This window comes from Zonotrichia leucophrys, chromosome 23 (assembly GCF_028769735.1).
Source record: "Zonotrichia leucophrys gambelii isolate GWCS_2022_RI chromosome 23, RI_Zleu_2.0, whole genome shotgun sequence".
In the NCBI taxonomy this organism is placed as follows: Eukaryota; Metazoa; Chordata; class Aves; order Passeriformes; family Passerellidae; genus Zonotrichia; species Zonotrichia leucophrys.
The window spans coordinates 785240-812431 of record NC_088192.1 but is presented as its reverse complement, the minus strand read 5'-3'; the positions used below and the strand labels follow the sequence as shown (position 1 = coordinate 812431).

The following is a 27192-nucleotide window of genomic DNA, read 5'->3' as shown; positions in this document are numbered from 1 at the left end:
CTTTCTTCTCATCTGGCAAATTGTGTTTTATACAGGAGGGGGAAATAAATGTCATTATTGCAGCTTAAAGACCCAAAGTGGCGCAGGGTTACCATGGGACAAGGAGGTTAAAGGTGGGAAAGAACTGGTCCTGCTTTGGAAACTGTCAGCACAAATAATCTGCTCCAGCTGCAGGAAAAGGAAGAGAGATGGGGAAAAAACAAGTTAGGAATACAATGGAGAAAGAAATATTGAGATTACACTCACCCCCCTGCCCTCCTTTTTTTCCTAACTCAAACTGGGTATTTCTTTGATATTTTCTAGGGGAGTGTTTGAAGGGAAGTTGGAGGAAGGAGGCTGAAGAGCCACGGAAGTGGTTATCTTGTGTAGATAATGGCTTTGTGCAATGTTCCTTGGAAGTGCTTGAAAGGGGCTCATTGGTTGGTATATTTAGATTTCATCTTTTAAGCATTTACTAATTATCCCAGTCTAGATGGATAAAACTAATCAAATAGCTGTTTGGGAATGCTCTGCCTTTGGAAATCTTCCCTGTTGACAAAAGGAGGGCAAGTGATGGTGGGGGGAGCTTTTTGTTCTTTTCTTCCCCTCTCTTCTCTCTGCTTTTTGCAAGTCCATAAACCCAGAGATTTGGAGTGGTTTAGATATTAAATGTGCTAAAGATTTGCACATCTCTTCAAAGTGAAAACACTTTCTTGGTCAAGTTTTTATCCCGAGACCCATTTCCTCATTACCTGGATCACAGCATCCCTAAATGCTTTTTGTTCTGCTGGAGCCTCTATGAAACAGATGGGCTTGAAAGCCAGGCCCCTTTTGGGTTTGGATGGAGCAAAGCACAGGAAAAGATGGGGATCTAAGGGGTGAAAATGATAGTGCAGGTTTTCAGAGGTCAGTTTTGTCATTTCTAATTGATTTTAATACAGGCTTGTCTGTCTGGGCAGCTGAAACTCCAAAGTAACAAGTGACTTGCAGGTGAAAGGAAAGAAAGAGCAATCTGACAAATTAACTTATAAATTTGGAAGTCTCTGCTATAAATCAGTTGAGACCCAGAGTGCTTAGAATACCAGGCCCAAATAGATAATTGTCTGTTAGGTGGCAGATGGCTCAGTGGTGAGAACAAAATCTGAAATTATGGATCTATTTCCATAATTTTTGTGGTTCCAGTGCCATTTTTCAAATGCAAAATGGCACAGTGTTAACACTGATGTATTGTAACGTGTCAGGACCAGAATTCATAAAATATTCACTTCTAATCCTGGTGGCTCATCAGAAATGAGCCTGGAACACACACATTCCCCATCCTCCTGCATCCATCCCTTCCCTTCCAGGCTGGAATTTGGAATCTCTGGGAATGTGGAGCCCCCACTTTCAGGACTTTGCTGCATCCCCCCAGTGCTTTGGAAGCCAAATTTGGGCTGGAGAGGCAGCTGCAGGCAGCCAGAAGAGGCAGAGTGGTGCAGATGCTGTTCTGGCTCTTCACCTTTTCCAGTTGCTGCTTTTTGGAGCCATCACTGGAGAGAGGGAAGCTTTGGGATGCTGGCAGATGAGAAGCTGCCCCGTTCTGCATGCTGCCTCCCAAATCTGCAGGGCTCCAAGGCAGCCAGCACCGTGTGCTTCACCCAGAGGCAGCGCTGCCGTCCCCTGAGCATCAGCCTCTGAGCAGAGGCAGAGTTTGGGCAGGAATCTGTGCTGGGGAGTTTCTCTCAGCAGTGTGGCACAGGCAGCTGAAATGGCTGAGGAGGCAGGGGAGGGGTGCAGGTGTTGGCTCCATCCTGGGGGGCGTGGGGCCCTTTGGGGAGCCTCAGGCTTGATGAGGAGATAGAAAATGAGATTTTCCCTGTAGATGTGGCTGATGGAGGCTGAAGGGATAAATGAGCCTTGCTTGGTCGTATCCTATGCAAGCTGTTCCAGCTCCAGAGCTCAGCCCCAAGGGGACTGGGTGCCAGAAGCCAGCTCGCTCTCAGACCAAGGCCGCAGGTCAGCCCTAGCAAGCAGGGAATATTCAGCTCTTAGTGATGAGGCAGCTCTTGTGATTTCAGCTTTGCTTGCTAGGTAGCTTTCCCTTGGCCTAAGGCTCCAGCAGACGGCAGAGAGAGGAGAAGCAGAAGACACTGGCTGTTCCACGAGTGTGGCTTTATTGGAGGGTTTGTGAAGGGTCTCAGCTCTTCTTCTTCCCAGTTAGCAGGGGTACAGTGTGCTACTTTTATACCCTTGGCCTGGATCCAATCCTGACCAATGGCAAAGGTGTTAGAGTGACCATAAGTGACCAATGGTAGGGTTTAACACAATATTGCCTTACATGGCTATAGGGATAAGGTACAAGGCGATGTCCCTGGAGACAGGAAACTTCTTTGCCGCTGTGTCAGCATTCTATTCTCCAAGGGGCCCTGGCTAAACCTGAGGGGTTCACTACAAAGGGAGGCCTGGGTGGTTTCCATGCCCTCCCTGGGATGGGGGTGTCTGCAGGCACCCCCAGGGAGCTGTGCCCTGGTCCTTCTGCACTGCAGGGGTTAAAGAAGTTGAGGGAAGGAAATAACTTAAAATTTCATACTCAGCTTAAAATGCGGCTGACTCAGGGTTACAGCATTAGGAGTTTTAGGGAAGAAAACAGAATCATTTCCACATCCTGTGCATGTCCAGGCTCCCTGTGTGCCAGGAGGGTGGGTGCCCGTCCTCACCCTGACTGAGGGGCCTGGCAGGTTCCTTGTGGTGCTGCTGGCTGTGGGAATGCTGCCTGGGCAAACGCCATCCTCCCTGCTGCCAGCTCCAGCAGCAGGCTCTGACACACAGAATTGCTCTGCCTTGCCCAGGGAGAGGCCAGAGCTCCTCACAGATCCACCCTGGTGTGTTCATGGAGAGTGAGAGCTTCCCATTTAGAACCTGCTGCCACTGGGGAAAAACCAAACCAACAAAACAAAAAGAGATTTGGCAAAAATAAAGCAAGCAGCCCGAGTCATATGCCTGGGACATGTCTGAGTGCATTTTGTGGAGGGTTTCTCCCCCTCCCTGGGTCATTATTTAGTTCTCCACTGACTAATTCATCCCACACTGAGTTTTTAAACCCCAAATTGCCTTTATTTGTTTGTCCAGCATTCCATCTCCTGGTGCTGTTGGAGCCCGAGTGTTAACAATCAGTTCAGCAAATGTTTATCCTCCTCCATCTGAGCAGCTCCAGGAAACTTTACTTTGGAAGCTTGATGTTTAAAAAGGAGGGGGAATCTGGGGATGTGGCTTTGTGCTAATTAAGGAGGATTCTGCCAGGGGCTTGTGATGCTGGGTTTGTGAAACACACAGCTGGAGGGGAGAGTGAGAGCTGAGATGGCAGGAGGAATTTCAGGAGGAATTTCAGACCAACCTGTGATTCTGATCCTGAAACAGAGCCCTGCTGCAGACACGGGACAGGAGCGCTCTGTGCAGGAAGGATTTTGTTTGAACTGCCATTTTCCCTCAAAAGCCTGCTCTGAGGGAAGCGTTTCAGCCTTCTCTTATCTTTGTTGGAGAACGTGGCTGGTTCTCTGAAGCCCCCTCTTCCCCTTTGTTATCTTTTTATGCCAGGGATTGAATCAAAGGATGTTCAGGTCAGTGCAGTGCTGGGGCTGGAGCTGCTCAGAGCCAGGCTGGGGTTAGAAAAGGCAGCTTGATTTAAGGCACTGCTAGGAATCTGACAAGTCTCTCCCAGGTGGAGAAAGGACACTTGCATGTTTAATTTGCCCTCCCAGAGGGGCAGGAGGGCAGACAGAGCTGCTCTGGGATGTGTGTGTGTGTGCTGGAACTTGCACAAGCACTGCCCCGCAGCCCTCAGGGGAAGGTCAGGGTGCCGGGCTCGGGCAGGACGGCTCAAACAGCCCAAAAGGAATTGTTGGAGTTGGAAGGGGTTGCTCAGGAATCACCCAGCCCCTGTGCAGAGCTCTCTGAGGAAAGCACCGGGGAGTTCTGATAGAAGATAACCAAATGTCATGGATTTGGTCTTTGTGAATGTATTCTGTCAATTAACAGAATGAAAACCTCTGTGCAGTCCCTAAGATCAGTTCCTGCCTGTACTTAGGCACAGATCAGCTTTGGCCTTACACTCTTAGCCCATTTTAACAACCACTCTGAAATACTGCTGTATTTAACAACCATTCTGAAATACTCTCTGAGAAAGGCTGGAAATTCAGAGATGGAGACAGCTTTTTAGAAATGCCACGTGGTTTGCAGGGCCAGGGTGAAACGTGGGGTTTTGGTGGGACATGTGCCAGGTTCTTCCCCAGGAATGATGAACTGGAGACTTCCCAACCTCTGGGTGCAGCCCCGCTCCTGGTGTTCAGTGGGAATTAGGATTTTATCATGAACAGGCCATGGGTTCAGCAGTGAGTGGGAAACTGCCATGGGTTCCCAGAGCTCAGGACTGGAAATCCTCACTGTGCTGACTGTTTTCACTGCCCTTTGCCTCGCAGATGATGAAGTTTGCCTGGGATAACTACAAGCAGTACGCCCTGGGGAAGAACGAGCTGCGCCCGCTGACCAAGAACGGCCACATCGGGAACATGTTCGGTGAGTGGGGCTCAGCTGCTGCAATTCCACTTTTCCTGAGCTGTGGAAGTCACACGTGCAGGGCAGGGAGGTGCCTGTCACAGCTTTGACCCCGTCCCTCTCATTGTTGGTGAAATGCAAAGCTTTGAGTCCCTGTTCTGTGCCTGTGCAGGGCTGGGAGCTCATCCCTGCAGGCAGCTCCCAGTCCCAGCCTGGGGCTCCTCTCTGTGCACTGCCAGCACCAAATGCAGTGCTAAAATGAAAGTGTCTTTATTAAAACATGAAGCCAGCCCAGAGCTGACAATGCTGCTATTTGTCTGGGCTTGTAGGCTTCAGGACCTGACCAAATTGAGCATTTTCTCTCTCTCATTTCTTCAGTGTTGAGCAAGATGTGAATTCCATGAAATATTGAGTGAATCAATATTAAAAGCTCTTTATACTCTGTGCTAACTGGCTTGTATAATTTCACTCTTTAGCAGATTATCCTTTTTTATGTGAGCCACTTTGAGTGCTATTCCCCTGCTCATTCTGGTGGGATACTTGTTGTGGCTTTGGGGTATTTGTTGGCTTTTGGGGATATAAATTCTCATTTTGCTGCTCTGCACTGGGAGTATTTCCCTGTTTGGCTCCCTGAGGCCCTGCCATGGGGATCCCTTCCCATCCCTGGGGAATTCCTGCTCTGCAGAGGGCTCTGGGCTCCTGTGCAGGGATGTGTGTGCAGAGATTCTCTCGTGGGGTTCCTCCGTGGGCAGGTCACCGTGAGCTGATTGCAGATTGAGCGTTTGGAGAACGCTCCCATCCTGTTGTGCACTCTGTAGGTGCCCAGGTCCTTCTCCACATCAGCTCCAGGACCTGGGGGGAGCTTCCAGCCTGTGGAGATCTGCTTTGTGCACAGCCCAACCCTCATCCTGCTCAGCTTTGGGGGCTGAGGTTGGGGAAGGGGAATGTGAAGGTGGAAATGGCATCAGGTGTCTGTGACACCGTCAGAGAAGGTTTGGGTGACTGATTGTGGCCTTGCAGGACCTGAAGGGAGGACAGGAAAGATGGAGAGACAGGAGTGGCTCAGAGTGACAGAGGCTGAGATGGGACATTAGGGACAGGTTCTTTGCTGGGAGGTGGGGAGGCACATCTGGCTCACAGCTGGCTGGGCTGCAAGGAACCCCATTAACCCTTGTGGAGGCTCAGGGAAGGAGGTCTGGGATTGTCACAGGCTGGGTGTGAGCAGCCCCTGCCCCTGGCCAGCCCCTGTGTGCCAGGGGCTCTGCTTTGGGTGGGTTTGGCCTTGTTTTGCTCTTTCAGCCCCCTCCAGCAGCAGCCAGGTTCCTTACTGGAGACTCTGCATGGAGTTCAGAGCAAGCTGAAGCATTTTGCAGCTCCTCCACTGTGGCAAGCTTGTCAAAATTCCTCAAGGAGTGTGCCAGTAAACAGACAAAAATATTGAGAGCTTTAAAATGCATTTATCATGCTAAAACAATTGACAGTACTTATGCTTGTTTGCAGTGTGCCTGTGAGCACTCTCAAGGAAAATGCTTTGGAGCACGAGGATTTGCAGACAATTGCAGAAAAGCAGCTCCATGGTACATTTCAGCCTTTCCATAGGCTTTTCCCCCTCCTGGCTGTGCCTCTAAAGGAGAGAGCATCAGGCAGTCCCTGGGTGCAGCCAGGACAGGGCCCTGCATTGCTGCCCATTCCCCCTCCTGTCACACCAAGTGGCTTTTTATCCCAAGCTCCAGCTGGAAAGGAGGCAAACTGGGTGCTCTCCAGGCTGGAAATGTCAATATTAAGCTGAGATTTCTGTGCAGCTGCTTCCATGTGGGAGGGGAGGAACCTTTTTGGGGCTATTTTCGAGCGTGTTTGCGTGCATGGGAAGCAATCAAGTTCCTGAAGGGTGAATTTGCTGTTGTGGATGTGCTGCTGCTCACTTGGAGCCTCCAGCTTGGCAGCCTCAGCCTGGGGGGAGCTGCTCTGGATCAAATATTGCCTCTAAGTCCAAGCAGAAATAAAAATGAACTCTGAATTCTGCTCCTGCAGAGTGCCCTGCTCCTCCTGGCAGCCAGGACAGAGCATCCCTCCCCATTTTCCTGCCCAGGTAGGAAAGCTTGGATCGCCAGCCCCATCAATCTCTCCAGAAATCCAACTTTGCCATTTCCCAGGTGTTTTTCCAGCATTCCCCCTCTCCTGGGCTGTGATCTGATCTCATGTTCCTGCTGGTGCTTGGTGTTCTCCAGCTCCTGTTTCTCTCATCCTCCCACGTTTCTGGCCAGAGTTTATTTGCACAGAACTCCTGTGATTGCTGTCATTTACAATCACTGCAGCTCGAGAGCCCTTTCCTTAAACCCACAAGCTGTGCTCCTTTCATCAGCATTAATTATTCATCAGCCACGCTTGTGATAAGAAGTGCCACGCTGAGCAGCCCAGCCCATGCCCTCCAGTGGGGTAAACACGGTTTGGGCTTTAGGTGTGGGATGATTTCCCTGGAATTGGTGCCATGGGAGTGGGGGATGATTTCTGATGGAGCAAACCCCACACCACGAGGTTCCAGTGGCTCCTAAAGGCTGCACAGCTTGGGGGGTTAATTATGAATTTATTGTATTGTTATATTTATTATTTATATTTTTATTATAATTATTATTATAGGTTTTTAGGTTCAGGGTTGTCTGCAGAATGCCAGGCACTGCTCAAACCAGACCCCAAACGAGCTGGTTTAGGAACATTTAAGGAAAATAGCACAGCTGAGGGTGAGGCTGGAGATCTGCAGGTACCAATTCTGCTCCCAGTGCTGATGCAGTTGTTTTAACCCTTCTCAACACCCCAGCCCTGCTGCCTTGGGTGCTGTAGGAATTAAATTCCGTGGTGTTTGCAGGGGTTGGCTCCCTGGGGCTGCTGGAGAGGGCACAGCCCCTGAAATGCACCTGTCACCCTGAGCTCCAGAGCTCTGGATTATTATTCTGCCCACTCCCCAGCTCTGTCAGAGCCACTTATTTTTCTGACAAAATGTTTTTAAAATCCTGATAGCTTTACAGAGCTTCTGCAGCTACGGGAGAGTGAGCTGGCATCTCGTTCTGCTCGTGCATCAGCCGAATTGTCAGTTACATTTTGATTGCACAGTCTTTTAACAATGATAAGGTGGGAAGCCTGATTTTCAGATATCTCTTGAAGTGTGCAGTGCTGGCAGCAGAAGGATCTTTCTTTGACTTATACCCTGAGCCAATTTGCTCTGAAATCAGTGACAGCAAGTAAATATGGAACCCTGCTGTGCTGTTAGGCGTTCCTCACCACCTAAACGCACGTTGGTTTATTAATTTTAGTTTAAAAATAGCAAACCTTAACCAGGTTTCTCCCCTTTTTTTCCCCTCTTTCCCCACTCGATATCATGCTTTGAGATCATGAATAGCCTCGTTGCAGCCATTGCTGCTCTCAGCATATGCTGAATTTCTGCAGCACAGGGAGGCTGTCCAAGTGCCAGCTGTCACAGCCAGGGCACTGCCAGGCCAGCAGGAGGGGTGGCACAGCTCTGCCAGCAGCTGCAGTGAATTTCTGCAGGTGTTTGCACCTCAGCCTGCAGCAGGGCCGTCCTGTGTTGGATTGCCTGGTGACAGGGCCCAGGCTGGAGGAATTCCTGGAAAATCCATGGCTGTGTTTGTGTGCTGGGCTCAGGCTCTGGCCGAGCTGTTTGCTTTGAGGACAGGAGGTCACTGGCCTCAGCTGCCTGGAAATGGGGCTGGTTTGGCTCTGAGGATGAAAAAAGGGAGAAGAAAAGCAGTGACCAAAAAAGTGACCAAAAAGTGAAAAGTGAAAAAAGGGAGAAGAAAAGCAGTGACCCAAAATCTCCACGTGCCCCCAGTCTGGCCAGCTGAGCCAAACATTTCCCAAAGAGCTGCTTCCTCCTCCAGGATTGAGCAGGCACCAAACACACCCAGCTCAGTCAGAAGCAACAGGAGCTGGTCTGGGAATATAGAACAGAGATAATTGAATGAAAATATTAATTCAGCAATATCCCAGCTACCAGAAGAGAAATGGGAACCTCCAATTGTGCAATTGCTTACTGCACCTTTTCTCTTCTGTCTCTGGGTCTCTTTCCCCATGATCACAAAATTGCAAAACCCTGGAGAGTCCTTTTATGTGATTCAAATAATAATAATAATAATAATGGTTCTCTTAATTTCTGTGCTGAATTATGCCTGCTGCCTGTTGCACATGACATTGGATGCTTGGCTCCATGGGCTCTTTAAAGAGAAAAATACCTTGTAATGAAGATATTGCTGGAACTCTGTTGCTCCCTGGCATCATCATCTTTTTTTGTCTTTTTCATGTGTAATGTTCCCCAGATGAATAATTTTCAGGAGGGCATTTTGAGTTGACTTTGGCTTTTGATGTCAGCGAAATCTGCAGCAACAAACTTATTTCCTGGCAGCAGGAAGCAGGGAATCAGGATGTGCTCCAAATCCCAAACTCACTGGAGTCTGGCTGCGTGTTGGAGCTGACATTAATCCCTGTTTTGGGTTTTTTTCCCCTGTTTTGAGATCACTCCCAAGCTAATTAATCCTTCAGGAGATCTGTCCCCACTCCACTCTCACCTTGTGTCCTGCTGGCAGTGGTGGCTCAAACTTCAGGGCTCTGCTGGACCCTAAACAGGGTTTAATCTGATTACAGTGGCTCAGCTGACTTCTCAGCTTGAAATGCTCATTTAAAAAGTTTAACCAGAAAAAAATCCCCAACGTCTCAAGAGTGGCCTCTAAATGAGGCCACCTTGGCATCAAACCCTGGCTCTGGGGCTGGGCAGGGCAGTGACTGTGGAGAAAATGTCATTTGAACAGAGCGGGCTCATCTTAGGTTTGCATTTCAGCAGGGGAATGAGGTCAGGAAGGAGAAGGGGTGCAGAGGCTGAGGGATCTGGGCCCTCTGGGCACCCAACCTGCCCTGGCAGCAAACTGGGCGAGCTCCAGCTCCTCTCCCCAGCCCATCCATCAGCCCAGCTCCCTCAGCAGCTTCCTGAACTTCCCACCGACCCCAGGCTGGGGCTGGAGCTTAGCGAGGCCTGGGAGGAGCAGAGCGCGCCGTGGGATTTGTCAGGAGCGCTCGGCGCAGCCAAACGGGGCAGGAGCAAACCAAACAAGGAGCAGAAAAACAGCCATTAGAGCAGCAGGAAAAGGGAGAGAACTGAGCAGAGCTGGGAGTGGGGAGGGTTCTGTGGGGCCTCTGTGGGCTGTGAGAGAGGAGCAGGCAGAGATGAGGAGGAAGCCACACGTGAGCAGCCCCGTGGCACAGCGCGCAGGGAACAATCAGGCTGGAGCTATTTTTTAATCCTTTTTTCAGGCTCTGGGTGTATTTTAAAACACAGCGAGCTCGTCTTGAAGATTTTTTTCCCTTCTTTCCTTTTAATATTTTCTTTAAGCACCCCATTATGGATGTTGCCTGTGCCTCATTCTGGACACTAATTATGCGGAAATAATTGTCTAATCTTGAGAGATATTGAGCGTGTGATTAAAAGGCAGCCAGCTGAGGGTGGGTGGAGTTGGACTGCTCACAGATCCAGCTCTGGATTAGGAGCCTTTGGTGGCAGCTCCACAGCAAAAGCTGAGTTGGAGCCTTGGCACTGGCAGCTGGTTTGAGCAAACATCCAGCACCCGTTCCAGGGAGCTGGGTACAGCTTGGGAACCACTGGGAGCATGGGATGGGATGGGATCCATGGGATGGGATGGGATCCATGGGATCCATGGGATGGGATGGGATCCATGGGATGGGATGGGATGGGATCCATGGGATGGGATGGGATCCATGGGATGGGATGATGGGATGGGATGGGGATCCATGGTGGGATGGGATCCATGGGATGGGATGGGGATACCATGGGATGGATGGGGATGGGATGGGATCCATGGTTTGGGATGGGATTGGGATGGGATGGGATCCATGGGATGGGATGGGATATGGTGGGATGGTGATGGATGGGATCCATGGGATGGGATGGGAATGGGATGATGGGATCCATGGGATGGGAATGGGTGGGTCATGGGATGGGGATAGGATGGATATGGGATGAGGGTCCTGGGTGGGATCCATGGTTTGGGATGGGATCCATGGGATGGGATGATGGGATCCATAGTTTGGGATGGGATGGGATCCATGGGATGGGATGGTTGGTTGGGATCCATGGTTTGGGATGGGATCCATGTTTGGATGGGATGGGATCCATGGGATGGGATCCATGGTTTGGATGGGATGGGATGGGATCTATGGGTTGGGATGGTTTGGGATGGGATCTATGGGATGGGATGGGGTCCATGGGATGGGATCCATGGTTTGGGATGGTATCCATGGGATGGTTTGGGATGGGATCCATGGGATGGGATGGGATGGGATGGGATCCATGGTTTGGGATGGGATCCATGGTTTGGGATGGTATCCATGGGCTTTGAGGACCCTTCCCACCCAAACCAGTCTGGGATTCCTTAGGGAGGTAAATGCCCCACCTGGGACTGCCCTGCCTGGGCTGAAGGTGGATTTGGGATGCTCAGGGCCAGCTGTCTCTGGCCACTGCTTGCAGGCAGGTTCTTTATGAAGTTCTTGCCAGAATCACAGAATTAAGGTTGGAAAACCTTTAAATCCAAGCACTGGCCCAGCACACCAGCCCTGTGCTCACCACCAACCCACATCCAGACATTCCTGAGCACTTCCAGGGCTGTGACTCCAGGAGTTCCGGTGCTTGATAACCCAGTCAGGGCAGAAATTTTCCCTCCATCCAACCTGAGCCTCCCCTGGCCCACCCTGAGGCCGTTTCTTGTCCTGTCCCTGTTCCCTGGGAGCAGAGCCTGACCCTCTCTGGCTCCAGCTCTGTTCCAGGAGGAGTTTGCAGCCACAGCCCCCCCTGCACTACCAGGAGCTCCATCAAATCCAGGTTAAGAATGTTTTAAAAATGCACTTCTAGCTAAGCCTTTTAATGTTGGAAATATCTTGAGACTCGAGGGTTTCTTACCTTTATCCCTCTGTGTTTTAGCTTTCCCTTGTTTATTCAGAGGAGATGGAAACTGTACAGCAAAAACCCCACTTACTTTGGTTTTAATTCACTTGGTTTCTGCTGCTGAAACTTCTGAAGAGATTAAGCAGGTTCCAAACTGGCTTTGCTGTGTTGGATTTCACATTTAGAACTTAACTGCTTTATCACATCATTTTGTGCTGCTGCTGAGGTTTCTTTCCACCCTCATTATGTATCTCATTGGATATTCATCTGGATTAGTGTTAGATTTTGACATTTTTCCATTCACCTCCAGGAGATCATATATCAAATGGGTCCTGCTACTGAATTTCTTCCTCTGTAATTTCTCCAGGTGCTTGTTTCTGATATTTTTTTTTTCATCTCTGCTGCCTTTTTGGGGGAGAGGAGTCCCTTATCCCACTCAATCAGTGGGTTTAACTCCCTCCCTCAGGACGGGAGCTCTCAGATTTGTCCCTGCTCGGGGCTGGCTCTGTGTGCTCAGAATGCTGTGGCAGCATTTGTCACTCCAAGACCTTTATGCTTTCACCGAGTGCTTCCTTTTAGCCTCCCAGGATTGTGTCTGTCTCTGGAGAGGATTTTTTTTGGAGGTTCAAGGAAATCCCTCAGCCTTTGCTTGAGGCATCCGTGTGAAACACAGCGAGGATTTTCTTTTTTTTTTTTTTGGACTGACTAAAATTGTTCCTCTTCCTTGTGATGTTTTATTCCCAACACCACTTCTGCACCCTAGCACACTTTATATGCAGCTCCAAAAGGGAAGGAAAAGTTCAGTGCAGGAAAATGAAAGCGTTTCAAGAGAAAGTTCTAAAGGCAGAGGTTGTTTCCTACTAATTTCAATAAACCCAGAATTTACCTCTCAGGTACAAACAGAGGGTTAAGAGCACCAAATGTATTCCTGTTTCTCTGCACAGTGCTTTCCTGTGAGCACAGGATTGCTCTGGGGTGGGGAAACACAAACCCTGAGTTCTGAAGTGGGGGATCCCAGCACCCAGGGCTGGGTTTCTGCTTCACCTCCATTTCCAAGCTCCAGTCTGTGCTGTGTCTGCCAGGAAGAGAGGGAATCCAGAACCAATCCTGAGCATCAAGGTCTGCCCGTGCAGGAGAGCAGAGCGTTCATGGACTTCTCCTTCAGGCAGCTGCAAGTGGAAGTCACCTCCAGGCATTAAAATTGACACCTTTTGCCTAGGCTAGAACATTCCTTCTCTCTTGGCAGGCTCCATCCTGGTTGCTGTGGGAACCAGCATTTTTAATTTCCTGACTTTTGTGTGTACATCCCAAATTGTAGCTGTGATGTTCTCTGTCACCAAGGGAGCTCTGGGGAAGGTTTGCAGGGGATGGAGCCAGCAGGGAGCGTTTCATGGAGCTTTTCCTTCCCTCACCATCACTCTGCCGCCTCTCCAGGGCATCTTTTTGGAGTCCTGCAGCTCCCACTCATCCCAGAGAGCAGCAAAACTCAGAATCAGCACTCTGGGGTCTTTCAGTGCTTCCCAAAAGCTGGAAGGTCCTGGCAGGGACAGTTCTGCCTCAGTGCTTGAAGCTGGTGCTGGTGGCTGAGCCCTCTGTGTGCAGAGCTCAGCTGTGGCTCCTCGGCCTCCCCCTGGGCATTGCTGAGTGCTTTTACCCTCTCCTGCTTTGCAGCATCTCCAGTTTCCTCCGGGGGCCGAGCAGCCTCGGGGCTGCCCAGCTCTAATTGCAGGTCACATTCCTCCTGCTGGGATTGCCCTCTGCAGGCTCCAAATGCTGCTGGAAAGGGGAATCTGTGCCCTTTGTTGTGTGAGGCGTTACTGCTCTTCCTGGGGTGGGCTTTGCTCCTTTTTCCAGCATTCCAGCGTATTGGTCTGAGCTGGAAATCGGTGATTTGAGCTGGAAATCAGTGATTTGAGCTGGAAATCATTGGTCTGAGTGAGAAATTGGTGATTTGAGCTGGAAATCCGTGGTCTGAGTGAGAAATTGGTGATTTGAGCTGGAAATTGGTGATTTGAGCTGGAAATCCTTGGTCTGAGTGAGAAATCATTGGTCTGAGCTGGAAATCATTGGTTTGAGCTGGAAATCCTTGGTTTGAGCTGGAAATTGGTGATTTGAGCTGGAAATGGTTGATTTCAGCTGGAAGTGGTTGGTCTGAGCTGGAAATCCTTGTTTTGAGCTGGAAATCCATGATCTGAGCCAGATATCCTTGATTTGAGCTGGAAATGGTTGGTATGAGCTGGAAATCCTCGGTTTGAACTGGAAATCATTGGTCTGAGCTGGAAATGGCTGGTTAGAGCTGGAAATCCTTGATTTGAGCTGGAAATCATTGGTTTGAGCTGGGAAATCCTCGTTGCTGGAAATCATGAGTTCTGAGCTGGAAATCGATTGGTTTGAGCTGGAAATCATTGGTCTGAGCTGGAATGGCTGGTCTAGCTGGAAATGGTTGAGCTGGAAATGGTGTCTGAGCTGAACTGGTTGACTGAAAACATTGGTTTGAGCTGGAAATCATTGGTCTGAGCTGGAAATCATTGGTCTGAGCTGGAAATCATTGGTCTGAGCTGGAAATGGCTGGTCTGAGCTGGAAATCATTGGTTTGAGCTGGAAATCATTGGTCTGAGCTGGAAATCATTGGTTTGAGCTGGAAATGGCTGGTCTGAGCTGGAAAGGGCTGGTTAGAGCTGGAAAGGGCTGGTCTGAGCTGCATTTCCTGGGCTGCAGCCTGGCAATGCTTTCCCGAGCGCTGCCTCACCATTCCTTCCTTCCTTCCTTCTGCTTCACGGCTCGTTGTGCTTCCCCGGGGCAGGAGGCACCGTGCAGCCTCACTGAGCTGCATCCCTGACTGTTTCCCCAGTGTGCTGGGCTTATTTTGATGTCTAATCCTGTCAAGCAGCATGCTGGAGAGCATTTGGAGGCTTTCAGCTGGGGTCTTGTTGGTGTGGCTTTAACAATGAGGGAAGAACGGGGACAGATGGTCCCAAGTGATGGAGTTCTGTGCCTTAATGTGTTTGTGCTGGTGGTAATGGAGCGTTTGCATTCTCCTGGCCCACTGCATTGACAGAGAAAATGTGCTCAGATCCTTCCATGGGTGGTTATGAGGGTTCCAAGCTCAGCCTATAGGTCTCAGCATGGCCAGGCCCCATAAGGAACAGCACAATTAATCTGTTTATTGTTTTGAGGCAAAGGGTGCTTTGGCTTCTTCATCTCTGAATTCTCTCCCACCTGGGCTGGTGCTAAGGGCCAGATAATTTCTGGGAGGTGACGTTTGCTGGGCTGTGGATAAAACCACGACAGGGATGGGTGGTTTTACAGCCCCAGCTCCAACGTGGTGCCTGTTGTGCAGAGCCCATCCAGATCTGAGGGAAAATCACTGTCAGGAGCTGCAGGCTGTGCTGTCATAACACATCTGCCACTTTGGGGAAGTGTGTTGGAGAGGCAGAAGGGCACCTTCTCCTGATTGTTGTAATGAAGCATCTCCCCTTTGAGTTGTGAGGTGAATTAGCAGCTCTGCTCATTAACTGCTACCTGTGGCTCTGGCAGAGCAGGATAATAGTTGCAGGTAGGACGAGTGTGTTTGCTTTAATGGGCCTGTTGGGACCCCTCACATTAAATGCTGCAGGTCCTCCAGGAGGGCTGCGGAGGAGCAATAAATTGAATATAATCAGATTACCTTTAACCGCTCCAAAATTAATTTCAAACGCCCAGAACGGGGAGGCACCAGCCCCAGCTGTTGTGTTGTGCTTGACCTCCCTGAGCTGCTCCTCGCAGCCGTGCTCCAATGGCCCGTCTCTGTCAGGAGTGATTACTCTGCTGGCCAGCATCTGAGCCCCACTGGGCAGGAGGGGAGCTCCTTCCTTCCTTCCTTCCTTCCGCCACTTCCGCCACTTCCGCACTTCCGCCACTTCCTTCCGCCACTTCCTTCCGCCACTTCCTTCCGCCACTTCCTTCCGCCACTTCCTTCCGCCACTTCCTTCCGCCACTTCCTTCCGCCACTTCCTTCCGCCACTTCCTTCCTTCCGCCACTTCCTTCCTCCGCCACTTCCTTCCGCCACTTCCTTCCGCCACTTCCTTCCGCCACTTCCTTCCGCCACTTCCTTCCGCCACTTCCTTCCCTTCCTCACTTCCTTCCTTCCCATTCCTTCCTTCCTTCCTTCTCCTTCCTTCCTTCCTTCCTTCCTTCCTTCCTTCCTTCCTTCCTTCCTTCCTTCCTTCCTTCCTTCCTTCCTTCCTTCCTTCCTTCCTTCCTTCCTTCCTTCCTTCCTTCCTTCTTCCTTTCCTTCCTCCCCTCCTCCCTCCCTCCCTCCCTCCCCTCCTCCTCCCAGAGGAGCATTTCAGCCATTATCACTCCAATTTCCTGCCCAGCCCTGCCTGGCCCGCAGAGCTGCTCTGTGTGTCACGGGAGACAGATGGGAGGCACGTGGAGAGTGGGTTTGCAGGGACTGTGCTGCCAGCCTGCCCTCCTGCCTGGCTCTTTGCAGCAGGAACCGTTTGATTCCAGCTCCGGGAGGTGCAGGGATGAAGCAGAGCTGCTCGTTGGAGCATCACTAAATGTTGAAAGATGGTTGGAGGAGCTGGGGGAAAGAGGATTAAACTGGGGAGTGCTGCCAAGTATTAAACATTTAAGAATCAGTTGGCAATAGGTGCTTATCACATGTCTGCTCTGCCGTCCCTCTGAAGGAAGTAACTTATCTGAGGGGCTGGTGCTGTGACAAGTGATTCATTTCAGTGCTGAGCACCTTTCTTCTCCTTTTCCCAGTGCTTAATAAGGACATTGTTAACCTGTTCCCCCAGCCTCTCACATCCCTAAAGGAGCCCAAGCTCTCTTTTGTGTCTCCCACCCATCGCTGGATCAGGGCAGAGCTGCCACTGCTGCTCCAGCCTGAATGATAGCCTTAATTCTCCAGGGGAAATTGATATTTGAAAAACATGAGTGGTTTGTAATCCAAAAAAGCCATTTCTTCCCCAGCTGGAACACGCTCCCTATTAAATTTGATCACAGCAGCCTAAAAGGCAGCACTTGAAGCTGCCAGTCTGCTGCCAGCTTTACCTGTGCAGCCCATATGCCGAGGCTGCTGCGTGCTGCAGGTGGAGCTGGCACTCATTAGCACTCCCCAGGAGCTGGGAGAGCTCTGCTGCCGGCAGCACGGAGCAGGCTGAGCTCTGTGGGAGCCACGTTTGGGTGATTTCCCTCGGGCCAGCCCGCAAAGTTCCTGTGCTCTGGCTGGGAGGCTCAGCCTGGGCTGGCAGTGCAGCTTTGGGGGCTCTGCTGCCTCCCTGCTTTGTGCAGGATTGATTGTTCTGCTGCTCCTGAGCATCTTCTCAGGCAATGATCACCCTCTGACCCTTCCTTAGCTGGGGAAATGTGACTTTAGCACCCTGCATGCACAGGATGGGAGCTGTTCCCTCCCAACCTCATTGAGGATTGATTGTTCTGCTCCTGAGCATCTTCCCAGGCCTCTGACCTTTCCTTAGCTGGGGAAATGTGATTTTAGCACCCTGCATGCACAGGATGGGAGCTGCTCCCTCCCAGTTTTGTGCAGGATTGATTGTTCTGCTGCTCCTGAGCATCTTCTCACGCACTGATCACCCTCTGACCTTCCCTTGGCTGGGGAAATGTGACTTTAGCACCCTGCATGCACAGGATTCCCTCCCAGTTTTGTGCAGGATTGATTGTTCTGCTGCTCCTGAGCATCTTCTCAGGCACTGATCACCCTCTGACCCTTCCTTAGCTGGGGAAATGTGACTTTAGCACCCTGCATGCACAGGATGGGGGCTGTTCCCTCCCAGCCTGGTGCTGGATTGATTGTTCTGCTGCTCCTGAGCATCTTTCCAGGCCTCTGACCTTTCCATGGCTGGGGGAAATGTGACTTTAGCACCCTGCATGCACAGGAAGGGGGCTGGAGCTGGTTTGCTGTGAAGCTCAGAGGGTGACGTGGTGTGAGTGATGTCCTGTGGCTCATAAAGGCATGGGATTCCCGTGGATCCCTGTTTCCTCTGGAGCTGTGTGGGAATCCACATCTCCAGGGCCAGGATTGCTAGCTGAAGAGTTGGTAACTGCAAAACAGGGCCAGCATCCTGGGAATGCTGAATCTGCCAGGGTGGGGAAGGGGAGGAGACAGAACAGGGACTGAAACTGGGGGGAAATTGGTGTTTTGGGCTGATGGGGGCTGGTTTGGGGGGAAATAATTGGTGTTTTGGGCTGATGGGGGCTGGTTTGTTGGGCTCTGAGGTGGGGCCTGGCACAGTGTGTGACCCCGAGACCCTCATGGATGGCAGCTCCCACTGAGGGACAGGGACAGAGCTGCCTGTGACCCTGCCTGGTGGCCTTTGCTGCCCATCAGGGCATGGAGAGCACTCAGGTGTGACCCTTTGACCAATACCTGCAGAGGAGAGTGAGGAAGATTAATGAGAGGAAGATGGGAAAATAACCTTGGCCATGGAGTGGTTTTTGATGAGGTCCCTGAAGTGTAGGTGCAGTGGTTTATTTGGAAAGCAGAGAAAAATGAGGTTGCTCAAAAGCTAATGGACTTTTTTTTCCCTAACTCTGCAAGAGAATGTGCTGATACAAAAAGAAATAGATCCTTTCTAATTCTTGAACTGCTTCTTTGTCCCCTCTATCTCTGGCTTCTGCTACCTTGTTGCTCAGATGTAATTTGTTTAGTTTCCCTTAAATAAAGGGAATGTAGTTACTCTGTGTTACAGCTATCAGGTTCCCAGACAAAAAAACTCAATAAATAAGGCACTGGCAGGGCTGGAGCTCAGGTCTGGTGTTTGTGCCTTCATCTGCAGTAGGTACCACTCACAGGCAGCTGAAGGACTGTAATGAGCTGATTGTGGATTTAACTGAGCACTTTTCTTTCTCCCTGCAAACCAAACCCATTTCCCAGTTCCATTTGGATTTTCTGTTTAATCTCTGTCAGCCGGAGCAGCTGGGGATCCCTGACATCTGATCCTTGCAATGGGAGCAGAGTGATTTTCCACTGGAGCTGGAGTTCATCTCCAGTGCCCATGCCTGGTGTGAGGGAGGAAATGTTAGGAAATCACAGGTGGGGAATGTTCCTGCACCATTCCTGAGGGGGATGGATGGATGGATGGATGGATGGATGGATGGATGGATGGATGGATGGATGGATGGATGGATGGATGGATGGATGGCTGCTGCAAAGTGCTTGGGAAGAGCAGAGACAACAGGTTGGGCGTGGTGGATAAATTCATTCTTATTTCTCTTGCTTTAAACCCTCTTTCTTTTCATGCTTTGAGGAGAATTCCTCCTGCTTTTTGGGCTGGCAGGAGAAGCTGAAGGCCAGACAGGGAGCTCTGGCCTGAGCCCAGATCCCAGCTCAGGCTCCCAGCCTCTGCTTGTGCCTGGCCTGGAGCGCTCTGCACAGGGACTGGCAAATCTTGGCTGCAGGGCAGATTTTTCCAGGAGCTGCAGTGATTTTCACAGTTTACTTGGTTGCCAAGATAATCCTGAGCTGTGTGAAACGTCTGTGTGTGGATTTCTCCCAGAATTGGACAGTTTGCCACCAGGCAGGAGCTGTGTGCTGACGCGCTCCCAGGCAGCTCCCAGGCTTCTCACACACATTTGGGATAAATGTCAGGAGTTCAGGCTGCTCTCCAAGCCCTGGCGTGGAGAAAAAGGACCAAAAAGAGCAGGAAAAGCAGCACTTGGAGATGGTAATTTTTCAGACTCCTGCTGTAGCAGGGCACTGGTTTTAATTGAAGCCTTGAGCCCAGCAGAAGCAGGGAAGGGATCTCGTGTTTTCCCCCCTGTGCCCCAGGAGGTGAAGGTAAACAACCAGAGCCCCTTGGGCCTTGGCAGTTAACAAGTTCGTCGTGTTTCGTAGAAACTGCATCCTAATTTTTATTCCAAACAAGGTTTCAGCACTAATTTCTGTTTTGACAAACACGATCTGACATAAGAACAGTGGGAGTCAAGACCTTTCATTTTTGATCTGGGTTTACATTGCGCTGATCTAAATTCCTCCCCCTTCTGCTCTTGCCTTTCAGTTGTAAACTCTGTTATTAAAGTTAGCAAAGAGCTGTTTAAACCCCCTGTTCTGTGGCATTTAAAGAGTCCTGCTGCATGCCAGATTAAGTCTGATATCCTCCTAATGGCTCGTGCTGTTCATCCGAGGCGTTGGCACAAAGCGTCACTGTGCGGATTGGAAACGGCTTTGTTGGAAATGAAGGATTTGGTTTCTGTTCACTGAGTCACTTCATCAAGGGCTCTTTGCCAAATGGCAGCACCAGCCCCCTGAGGCTCAGGGCATTAGAGATGCCATTCCCCAAGCTCTCTGCCTGCTGCAGGGCTGCTGGGGTCAGGGTGGGCTTCCCTCCCTCCCTGGGGCAGGCAGTGATGGCAGGCACAGGGGAACGTGGCTCTGAACAGGGGGGACACAGCACAAGGAATTTCCTAGTGGAAGGTTGGAATTTAATGATCTTTAAGGCCCCTTCCATGCCCAACCAGCCTGTGAAAGGATAATTTTATTTGAGCTGAGCCCTGACATCAGGGAGAGCTGGGGATCCTGGTGAGGATGCTCCCATCTCCTGCTGCTTGGGCATCCTGGTGCTCACCTTCCCAAAGGCACACCCTGAGCTCCTCCTTGGTCCCTGGAGCCCAGAGCAAGGCTGGTGGGACAGGAGGGTCCAGCCTGTGGTCTGGGGGCTTTGCAGGGTCCTTTTCTCCATGCCCAGGCACAGAGAGTGCGGTGGGTCCAGGAGAGCCTTTGGAAGGAGCTCTCCTTGCTGAGGAAAGGCTATTTCAGACCCCACTCTGAGCTGCTGGGCTGCTGAAGCATCACTTTGGGGGCTTTTTTTGAGGCTCTCAAGGGACAGACTTGCAGCTGGGAGCCCTTCAGGTTTGTCTGGCCTGTGATATTCCATGGTGGCTATTTTGGGAAGAGACAAGGCAGTGCTCTCCATCCCTCCCAGCACAGCTGCTCCCCTCTGGAAAATCAGAGTTTTGCTGAGCTCTGGGGGCTGGGTGAGTGCTGGGGTTAGGCCGCTTGTTCAGGTGTTGGGAGAGGCAGGTGCAGGTGGGTCTGGGCTTGGACATGTAGATCCCCAGCCTGTAACACCTCACCCCAAGGTTTTCATTTGGGGCAGAATTTCTTCCTAGAGCCTGAGTCATCTCCCACAAAAAAAAAAATTAGAAAAATTAAGAAAAGAAGAAACAAAAGGAGGCAAAGCCAGCAATGGCAGCTCCTCTCCACCCAGCACCTTTCCCCAGTTGTGTCAATGAAGTCAGTGTTGGTTGGTGCAGCTCCTGGGGTGGGTGGCAGCAGGAACAGAGCAGCCTTGTTGCCCACACTCCTCTCTCCATTCTTCTGCTGCACAAAAGAGCAAATCCAGGGTGGCACAGCTCCTTCAGCTCGGGGAGAGATGAACCTTTGTGTGCTCCCATCAGCTGCTGCTGCTCCTCCCTGCTCATCTCTCAGGGACAGCTCTGGGCAGAGGCCACCAGAGCTGCTGTGACACTCAGGGATGTCCCCAGACCCCCTGGAATCCTCCTGAGCTCCCTGTCCTGGTCCCTGGTGAAGGTGTCCCCACCCCAGCCAGCCTGGGGCAGGGTCAGGAGGGGATTCCATGGCACACCTGGGTTTGGGACAGACAATCTCAGATGTTTGGTCCTGCTCCCAGCCCTGGGCACTTCCAGCAGGGTTTCTCTCAGGGGTTTCTTGGTTCCTGCTGTAACACTCCCTCAGAGTCAGGCTGAAACCAGCAATTTGGAGATGAGGGTGTCAGCAAGAGTCAGGAGTGACAGAGAGGGGTTTGGTTTGGTTTGGAGCTGCCTCCCCTTTGATTGCAGCCCTCCCACCCTAATGTGCAGGTGCAGAGAGGGGCTGGCGCTGTGACAGAGCTGGCAGGAGGTGTCACCACCCTGAGCTGCTGGGCTGTGCACACACCAAATCCTCACAGCTGCCCCTGCAGCTCCCTCCTGCTCTGAGCACACAGGAGGGAAATGTTCCCCTGGCACAGAGTCACAAACTGGGGCTCTCTGGGTGCCCTCTGGCCTGGCCAGGGCAGGGCTGACACAGCTCTGGGGCTGCAGGAGAGGAGTCCCTGAGCACCTGCAGCTCCTCAAAGCTGCTGCAGAAAAAAGGGAACACGGCCCAGCCCCTGGTACAGAACACACAGCCCCAGGTTCCTCTGATGATGCACGGGGCGAGGGAACATTTAAAACAAATGTTTAATGTGACACAAAGGCAAAGCAGCAGGGAGTGAGGTTTGCCCTGCACTCTGTCAAGCACAGGCAGCAGAGCTGAGCCACTCCAAGCAGAGCTCCCAGTCCCCAGAGTTAAAGGCCTGACTTGCTAAAAACATAAAAGGCCCTGTCAATCCCAGCAATGTTCCTCACTTCAGTTAATCATCCCAGAAAATGGTGAGTTTGTTGTCTCTTTGTCTCCGTTTAGCTTGAGCAAATCCGACTTTCCTCGTTGTCTCTCTGCAGATTATGGGAAGCTTTTGTTGATTATATCATCAAATTGAGGCGAGCCCAGCAGTGTGATTTTCCTCTCAGAGTATCACAGCAGCAGCTGTGCCTCAGGTGCCTCTGCCCTTCCTTCCCTGCTCGGATGCTCTCCCTGCCTCCCTGTCACGTCTCTCCCTGCTAACGGGAAAGTGTATAAAAACCACATAATCATTAATATTGAAGAGTCATTAGGGCTGATGAAAGCAGCCCCGCCTGCCACGCTGTTGTTTTCCATGCTCAGTGCTTTTGGCAAACAGGCCAGGCCCACTTCAGCCCCGCTGATTTGCAGAGCCCACCAGTTGATCCAGTGCCTGTTTGACTCCGTCCACCCCGTGCTCCTGGAGGTGGCTGCAGGGACATGGCCATTTCCCAGCCTGCAGGAATAAATGCATTTCTGGAGGCTGTTTGTGCCTCCCTGCTCTCCCCCAGCCCTGCTTTTGATGCAGACAGCATCCCAAAGGCAGCAATCCGTGCTGGAGCAGCAAAGTTCCTGCCTGGGTTTTTATTAAAGCCATGATGTGCTGCCTGGCTGAGGAGTGTCAAAACTGCAATCTTGGAGCATCAACAAGATAAGGCAGGATCCTTCCCTAGGGGAGAGGAAGGCTGAGAGGGGGAAGGAGCCCGGGATGGGTGATCTGAGCCTTGTCTGGGTCACATCAGAGTCAGACCCAGTCCCTGTGTGCCTTGGAGAGAGCACAAACTCTGCTGGGCCAGGGCTGCACTTGGGGCTGGGGGCTTCAGGTGTGGGCCCTGAGCTGTTCCCTGGGGAGTTCTTGTAGCCATGATGTCTTCTGAAAAATCCTTTCCTTAGCATTCTTTCTCCTGAGAAGCTGAGAGGCCTCAGGAACAAAATGCAAACATTGATTATCTGCTGCTGTGGAATGCAACAGGTGCATCTGGGATTGGTCTCATGTGGTTGTTTCTAATTAATGGCCAGTCACAGTGAGCTGGCTCAGACTCTGTCTTTGTTATAATTATTTCTTTTTCTATTCTTAGCCAGCCTTCTGATGAAATCCTTGCTTCTATTCTTTTAGTATAGTTTTAATATAATATATATAATAAAAATAATATTTTATATATAATAAAATAATATATATAATAAAATATATAATAAAATAATATAATATATAATAAAATAATAATTATATTATATATTTTATTTTATATTGATGTAATATTTATCATAAAATATATAATATAATGATAATATATATAGTATATATCACAAATATAATATATATATCTTAAAAATATATATCATAATAAATCATAATAAATCTTCCCTCATCCTGGGACCCCTGCAAACACCCCCACAAGTTGTTGCAGAGCTCAGCATCCTTCAGCCCTGTGGACATGGTGTGTGCAGGGCTGAGCAGCCCGGGTGGAAGGGGCCCCCCAGGCACCCCAGCACAGGCTGTGGGAGCTGCTGTGCCCGTGCCAGCCCCCAGGCTGACTCAGAGCTGTGCTTTCATCCCTTGCTGTGTTTGTGCCACACAGGAGGCCTTCGAGGAGCAACTGTGATCGACGCCTTGGACACCCTGTACATCATGGAGCTCGAGGAGGAATTCCAGGAAGCCAAGCAGTGGGTGGAGAAGAGCTTTGACTTGAACGTGGTGAGTCAGCTGCTGGGAATGCCTGCCTGTGCCACCTCAGCTGCCAGCCCTGAGCACAGGGGGGGAGGAAACCACTCAGCTGGTTGTGTTCCTAAGGCCAGAGGGGCAGTGCAGGGATTACCCCAGTTTGCAGCAGATCAGCCTCACCTGGCTGGCAAGGCTCAGTGTTTGATGGTTCTTGTGTTCTGCTCTGGGTTATGGAAACAGACACTCACTGTCACACACTCCAAGGAAGCGTTGCTCACTAAAGAACAAGTTCTGTTTCATCTCAGGTAAATGTCTGCCTGTCATAAAACCAGATTTCCATATTAAATTTCCTTATTAAATTAGATTAGGGTTGTAAACCCAGCTCCCCTTCTCTGGGCCCTTTGTTGGTGTCACTGCTGGGACCTGGTGACACCTCAGCAGCGCAAGGGGAGCCAGGGTTTGGAAGGAAGGGCATCACCACCTGTGGAAACAGCCAGGGCTGCTTCTCGTGGGGCTGCTGGAGCTGTGCTGGGCTCTGGTGCAGGGCTGGCAGCTGAGGATGCTGTCCCTCCTGTGTCCCTGCATCCCTCACCCCCAGCTGATGCCATCTCATCAGTGGCACACAGAGAATGTTAAAAGCAAAGTGCAGCCTAAACTTGTATTTGTTTAGTGCCAGCCTAGTTGTTGTGAGGAATGGTTCTCCCACGGGAACAATGCCTGCAGCTGCCTTTTCAGAGAAGCATCGTTTGGGAGGGCACCACTGGCAGTCATGGATTCATAAAAGGCAGCCCACATCTGATAAATCTGGTGAATGGTCTCAGTCTGTTACTGAATCGATAAACAAGGGACAAAATCAACTGGGAGATAATTTATCTGGATTTCATAAAAGCTTTTAATCTTGGCCTGCAGAATAGATTGATCTGTAAAGACAGAATGCTATGGATTGATCAGTGGAGTCTGGGAGCACAGCAAGGGAGGCAGGGGGAAATCAATTCAATATTGCCTCTCCACAAGGAGCTCTCACAGTGCAGAAGGGCAGGACAGGGACTGCAGGACCCACGAGCTCTGCTGGACACTGAGTGCAGTGATCTGCCTGAAGTTGTGTTGGGGAAGTTCAGGCTGGATTAGAGCTCCAGGAGCCCTTGGACAGTGCCCAGGGATGCCCAGGGTGGGATTGTTGGGGGTCTGGGCAGGGCTGGTGGGTCCCTTCCAGCTCAGGAGGGTCTGTGATGGTGAGATCTGCCCTGCCTGCCCCAGGTGCTGCCTCTGGTGGTAAATGGGGCGGTTTGGGTGTTTCCCTGTCCCTGCAGAGCAAACAGAGAGCTGGGAGATGGGCACAGGGCTGGGGCTGTGCCGCACTCAGGGCTGTCCTTTGTCTTTGCAGAATGGAGAAGCTTCTCTGTTCGAGGTGAACATCCGCTACATCGGGGGGCTGCTGGCCACCTACTACCTGACTGGAGAGGAGGTGTGTCCCCACAGTGTCCCCACAGCTCCTGCAGTGTCCCCACAGTGTCCCCACAGCTCCTGCAGTGTCCCCACAGTGTCCCCACAGCACCTGGAGTGTCCCCACAGTGTCCCCACAGTGTCCCCACAGCTCCTGCAGTGTCCCCACAGTGTCCTCACTGCACCTGGAGTGTCCCCACAGTGTCCCCACAGTGTCCCCACAGCTCCTGCAGTGTCCCCACAGTGTCCCCACAGTGTCCCCACAGTGTCCCCTCAGCTCCTGGAATGTCCCCCCAGCTCCTGCAGTGTCCCCCCAGCTCCTGGAGTGTCCCCACAGTGTCCCCACAGCTCCTGGAATGTCCCCTCAGCTCCTGCAGTGTCCCCACAGCACCTGGAGTGTCCCCACAGCTCCCACAGTGTCCCACAGTGTCCCCCCAGCTCCTGCAGTGTCCCCCCAGCTCCTGGAGTGTCCCCACAGTGTCCCCACAGCTCCTGGAGTGTCCCCACAGCTCCTGCAGTGTCCCCACAGTGTCCCCACAGCCCCAGGAACCAGCTGAGAGCCCTGCCCTGAGCATCAGATAATCCCCCCCTTAACAACAGGCTAAACCCATCCTTTTTGTGAATATGGAAATGCCACTAATGTTCCCTTAATTAAGCCTCGAATAATTACCTTGCACACACCGTGCACGGCTCATTTGCCAGGGATCTTCCCTCCCTCCTGTGGGCAATTGTAGCCAGACACGTTTGCAGTCGGACACATTGCTCCCCGGGGAAATGCCATTTGCAGAGGAGCTTTGTCTCTGTGCTTGTTCCTCTCTCTGCAAGTCGGGTGAGATTCCACCAGACACCATCCCAGGTCCTGCCTCGGGCTAAGGAGGGCACTGGGAGGGCAGGGGCTCCCCACATCCCCCTGCAGCAGGAGTTGCTGAGCTGGGGGGCCCTGGGGGCAGGGCTGGGGTCTCAGCCCCTGGGGTGGATGTGGAGCCCTGGCTGAAGCAGAGATCTCATCTCCACTGCCCTCCCTGGGATGGAATTTTACATCTCTAGGGAGGTGAGGAGATTATTAATTATTATTAATTCTGCCCTGGGAGTCTGAAACTCTGGTTCAGGGGCAGTTGTGTGAGGACTGGCCCTAAATGAGAGCTCATTAGCCCCAGCACAGAGGTGGGAGGGCTGCTGCCCAGTGACACCACTGATCAGGGGCAGCTCTCTTCCTTCAGCTGTTTCTCAAATGTGTTCCAGGAATGACTTCCCTCAGGGATTTCCCTCCAGGGAAAACCCTCAAAGACTCAGTACCCCAACTCAGAGCCTGCCTCAGTGGCAACTTCAACAGGTTTCAGCTCCACAGAGCAAAGAGAAACCACATTAAAGCATCAAACTCCAGCAGTGACCCCTTGGAGTCCCATCAGCAGCTGGGGCAGTGCCTGTCACTTACCCAGTGCCACTGAAAGGCAGAGCCCAGTCCCTGCTTTCCCCTCTGAACCAGCCCCCTGTTTCCCTGTGAGAGTATCAAAGGGCTGAGAGCCCACAGGAGGGCTCAGCTTTCCTCAGTGCTGTATTTTTAGAGCAATGAATTCCTGCTTTCTGAGAGCCACCACCACAGGGCTAGAGGTAAAAGGCTTGTGCTTTATCTCCTAAGTCACTTAGAGGCTTCTCTTGATCAGGACTAATCTCTGCAGCGAAGATTAGTGCTGTTATCACTCTGTCCCAAAATAATTGTGTGTGCTTGCTTTGTGCTGCAAGGCACCATAAGCTGCAATTTGAGTGGAAAGCCCAAAACTGAGGCATTACCAGTGCAAAAGGAGCAGCTTAGCCATGAAACCACCAATCCTTCTTGGCCAGGAGCTGCAAGGAGAGGATGGCTGGTTGCAAATCATGTTTTTTACACCAGGAGATGAAAACAAACTCTGGGCAAGCCCACGTTGTAAATCCAGCAGTGCTTCAGCCCAGGAGGATTTCAGATTTCAGCTCCTTGTGTTCTCTGCCATGCTGGGAGTGGGAAGGATTTGGGGAGCACTCTGTGGATCAGCTCAGACCACAGGTGCTGCTGTGAGCTGCTCTGGTGCAGGCTGAGCCTTTGGGTGCTGCTTTAGTGCAGATTTGAGAGGAAATTCAGAGATGCCCAAGTTGAGTGAGATTTTTGATTCAGATTTTTTGTGCAGGGCACAGCACACCTGGAGCAGGGGCTCTGCAGCACCTCCAGTGTTTTATAACTGTGTGTTTGGATA

The 27192-nt window shown here is 51.3% G+C and overlaps 1 protein-coding gene across 2 annotated transcripts in view; it reads left to right on the top strand.

Moving 5' to 3' along the window:
- MAN1C1 (mannosidase alpha class 1C member 1) overlaps window positions 1–27192 on the top strand; it is a 55568-nt gene that overhangs the window by 15335 nt on the left and 13041 nt on the right. For both annotated transcript variants that reach the window (XM_064731568.1, XM_064731569.1), the window contains 3 exons: window positions 4434–4530; window positions 23439–23554; window positions 24906–24986. In XM_064731568.1, coding sequence (XP_064587638.1) covers window positions 4434–4530; window positions 23439–23554; window positions 24906–24986 — 294 coding nt within the window. The remainder of the gene's footprint in view (window positions 1–4433; window positions 4531–23438; window positions 23555–24905; window positions 24987–27192) is intronic.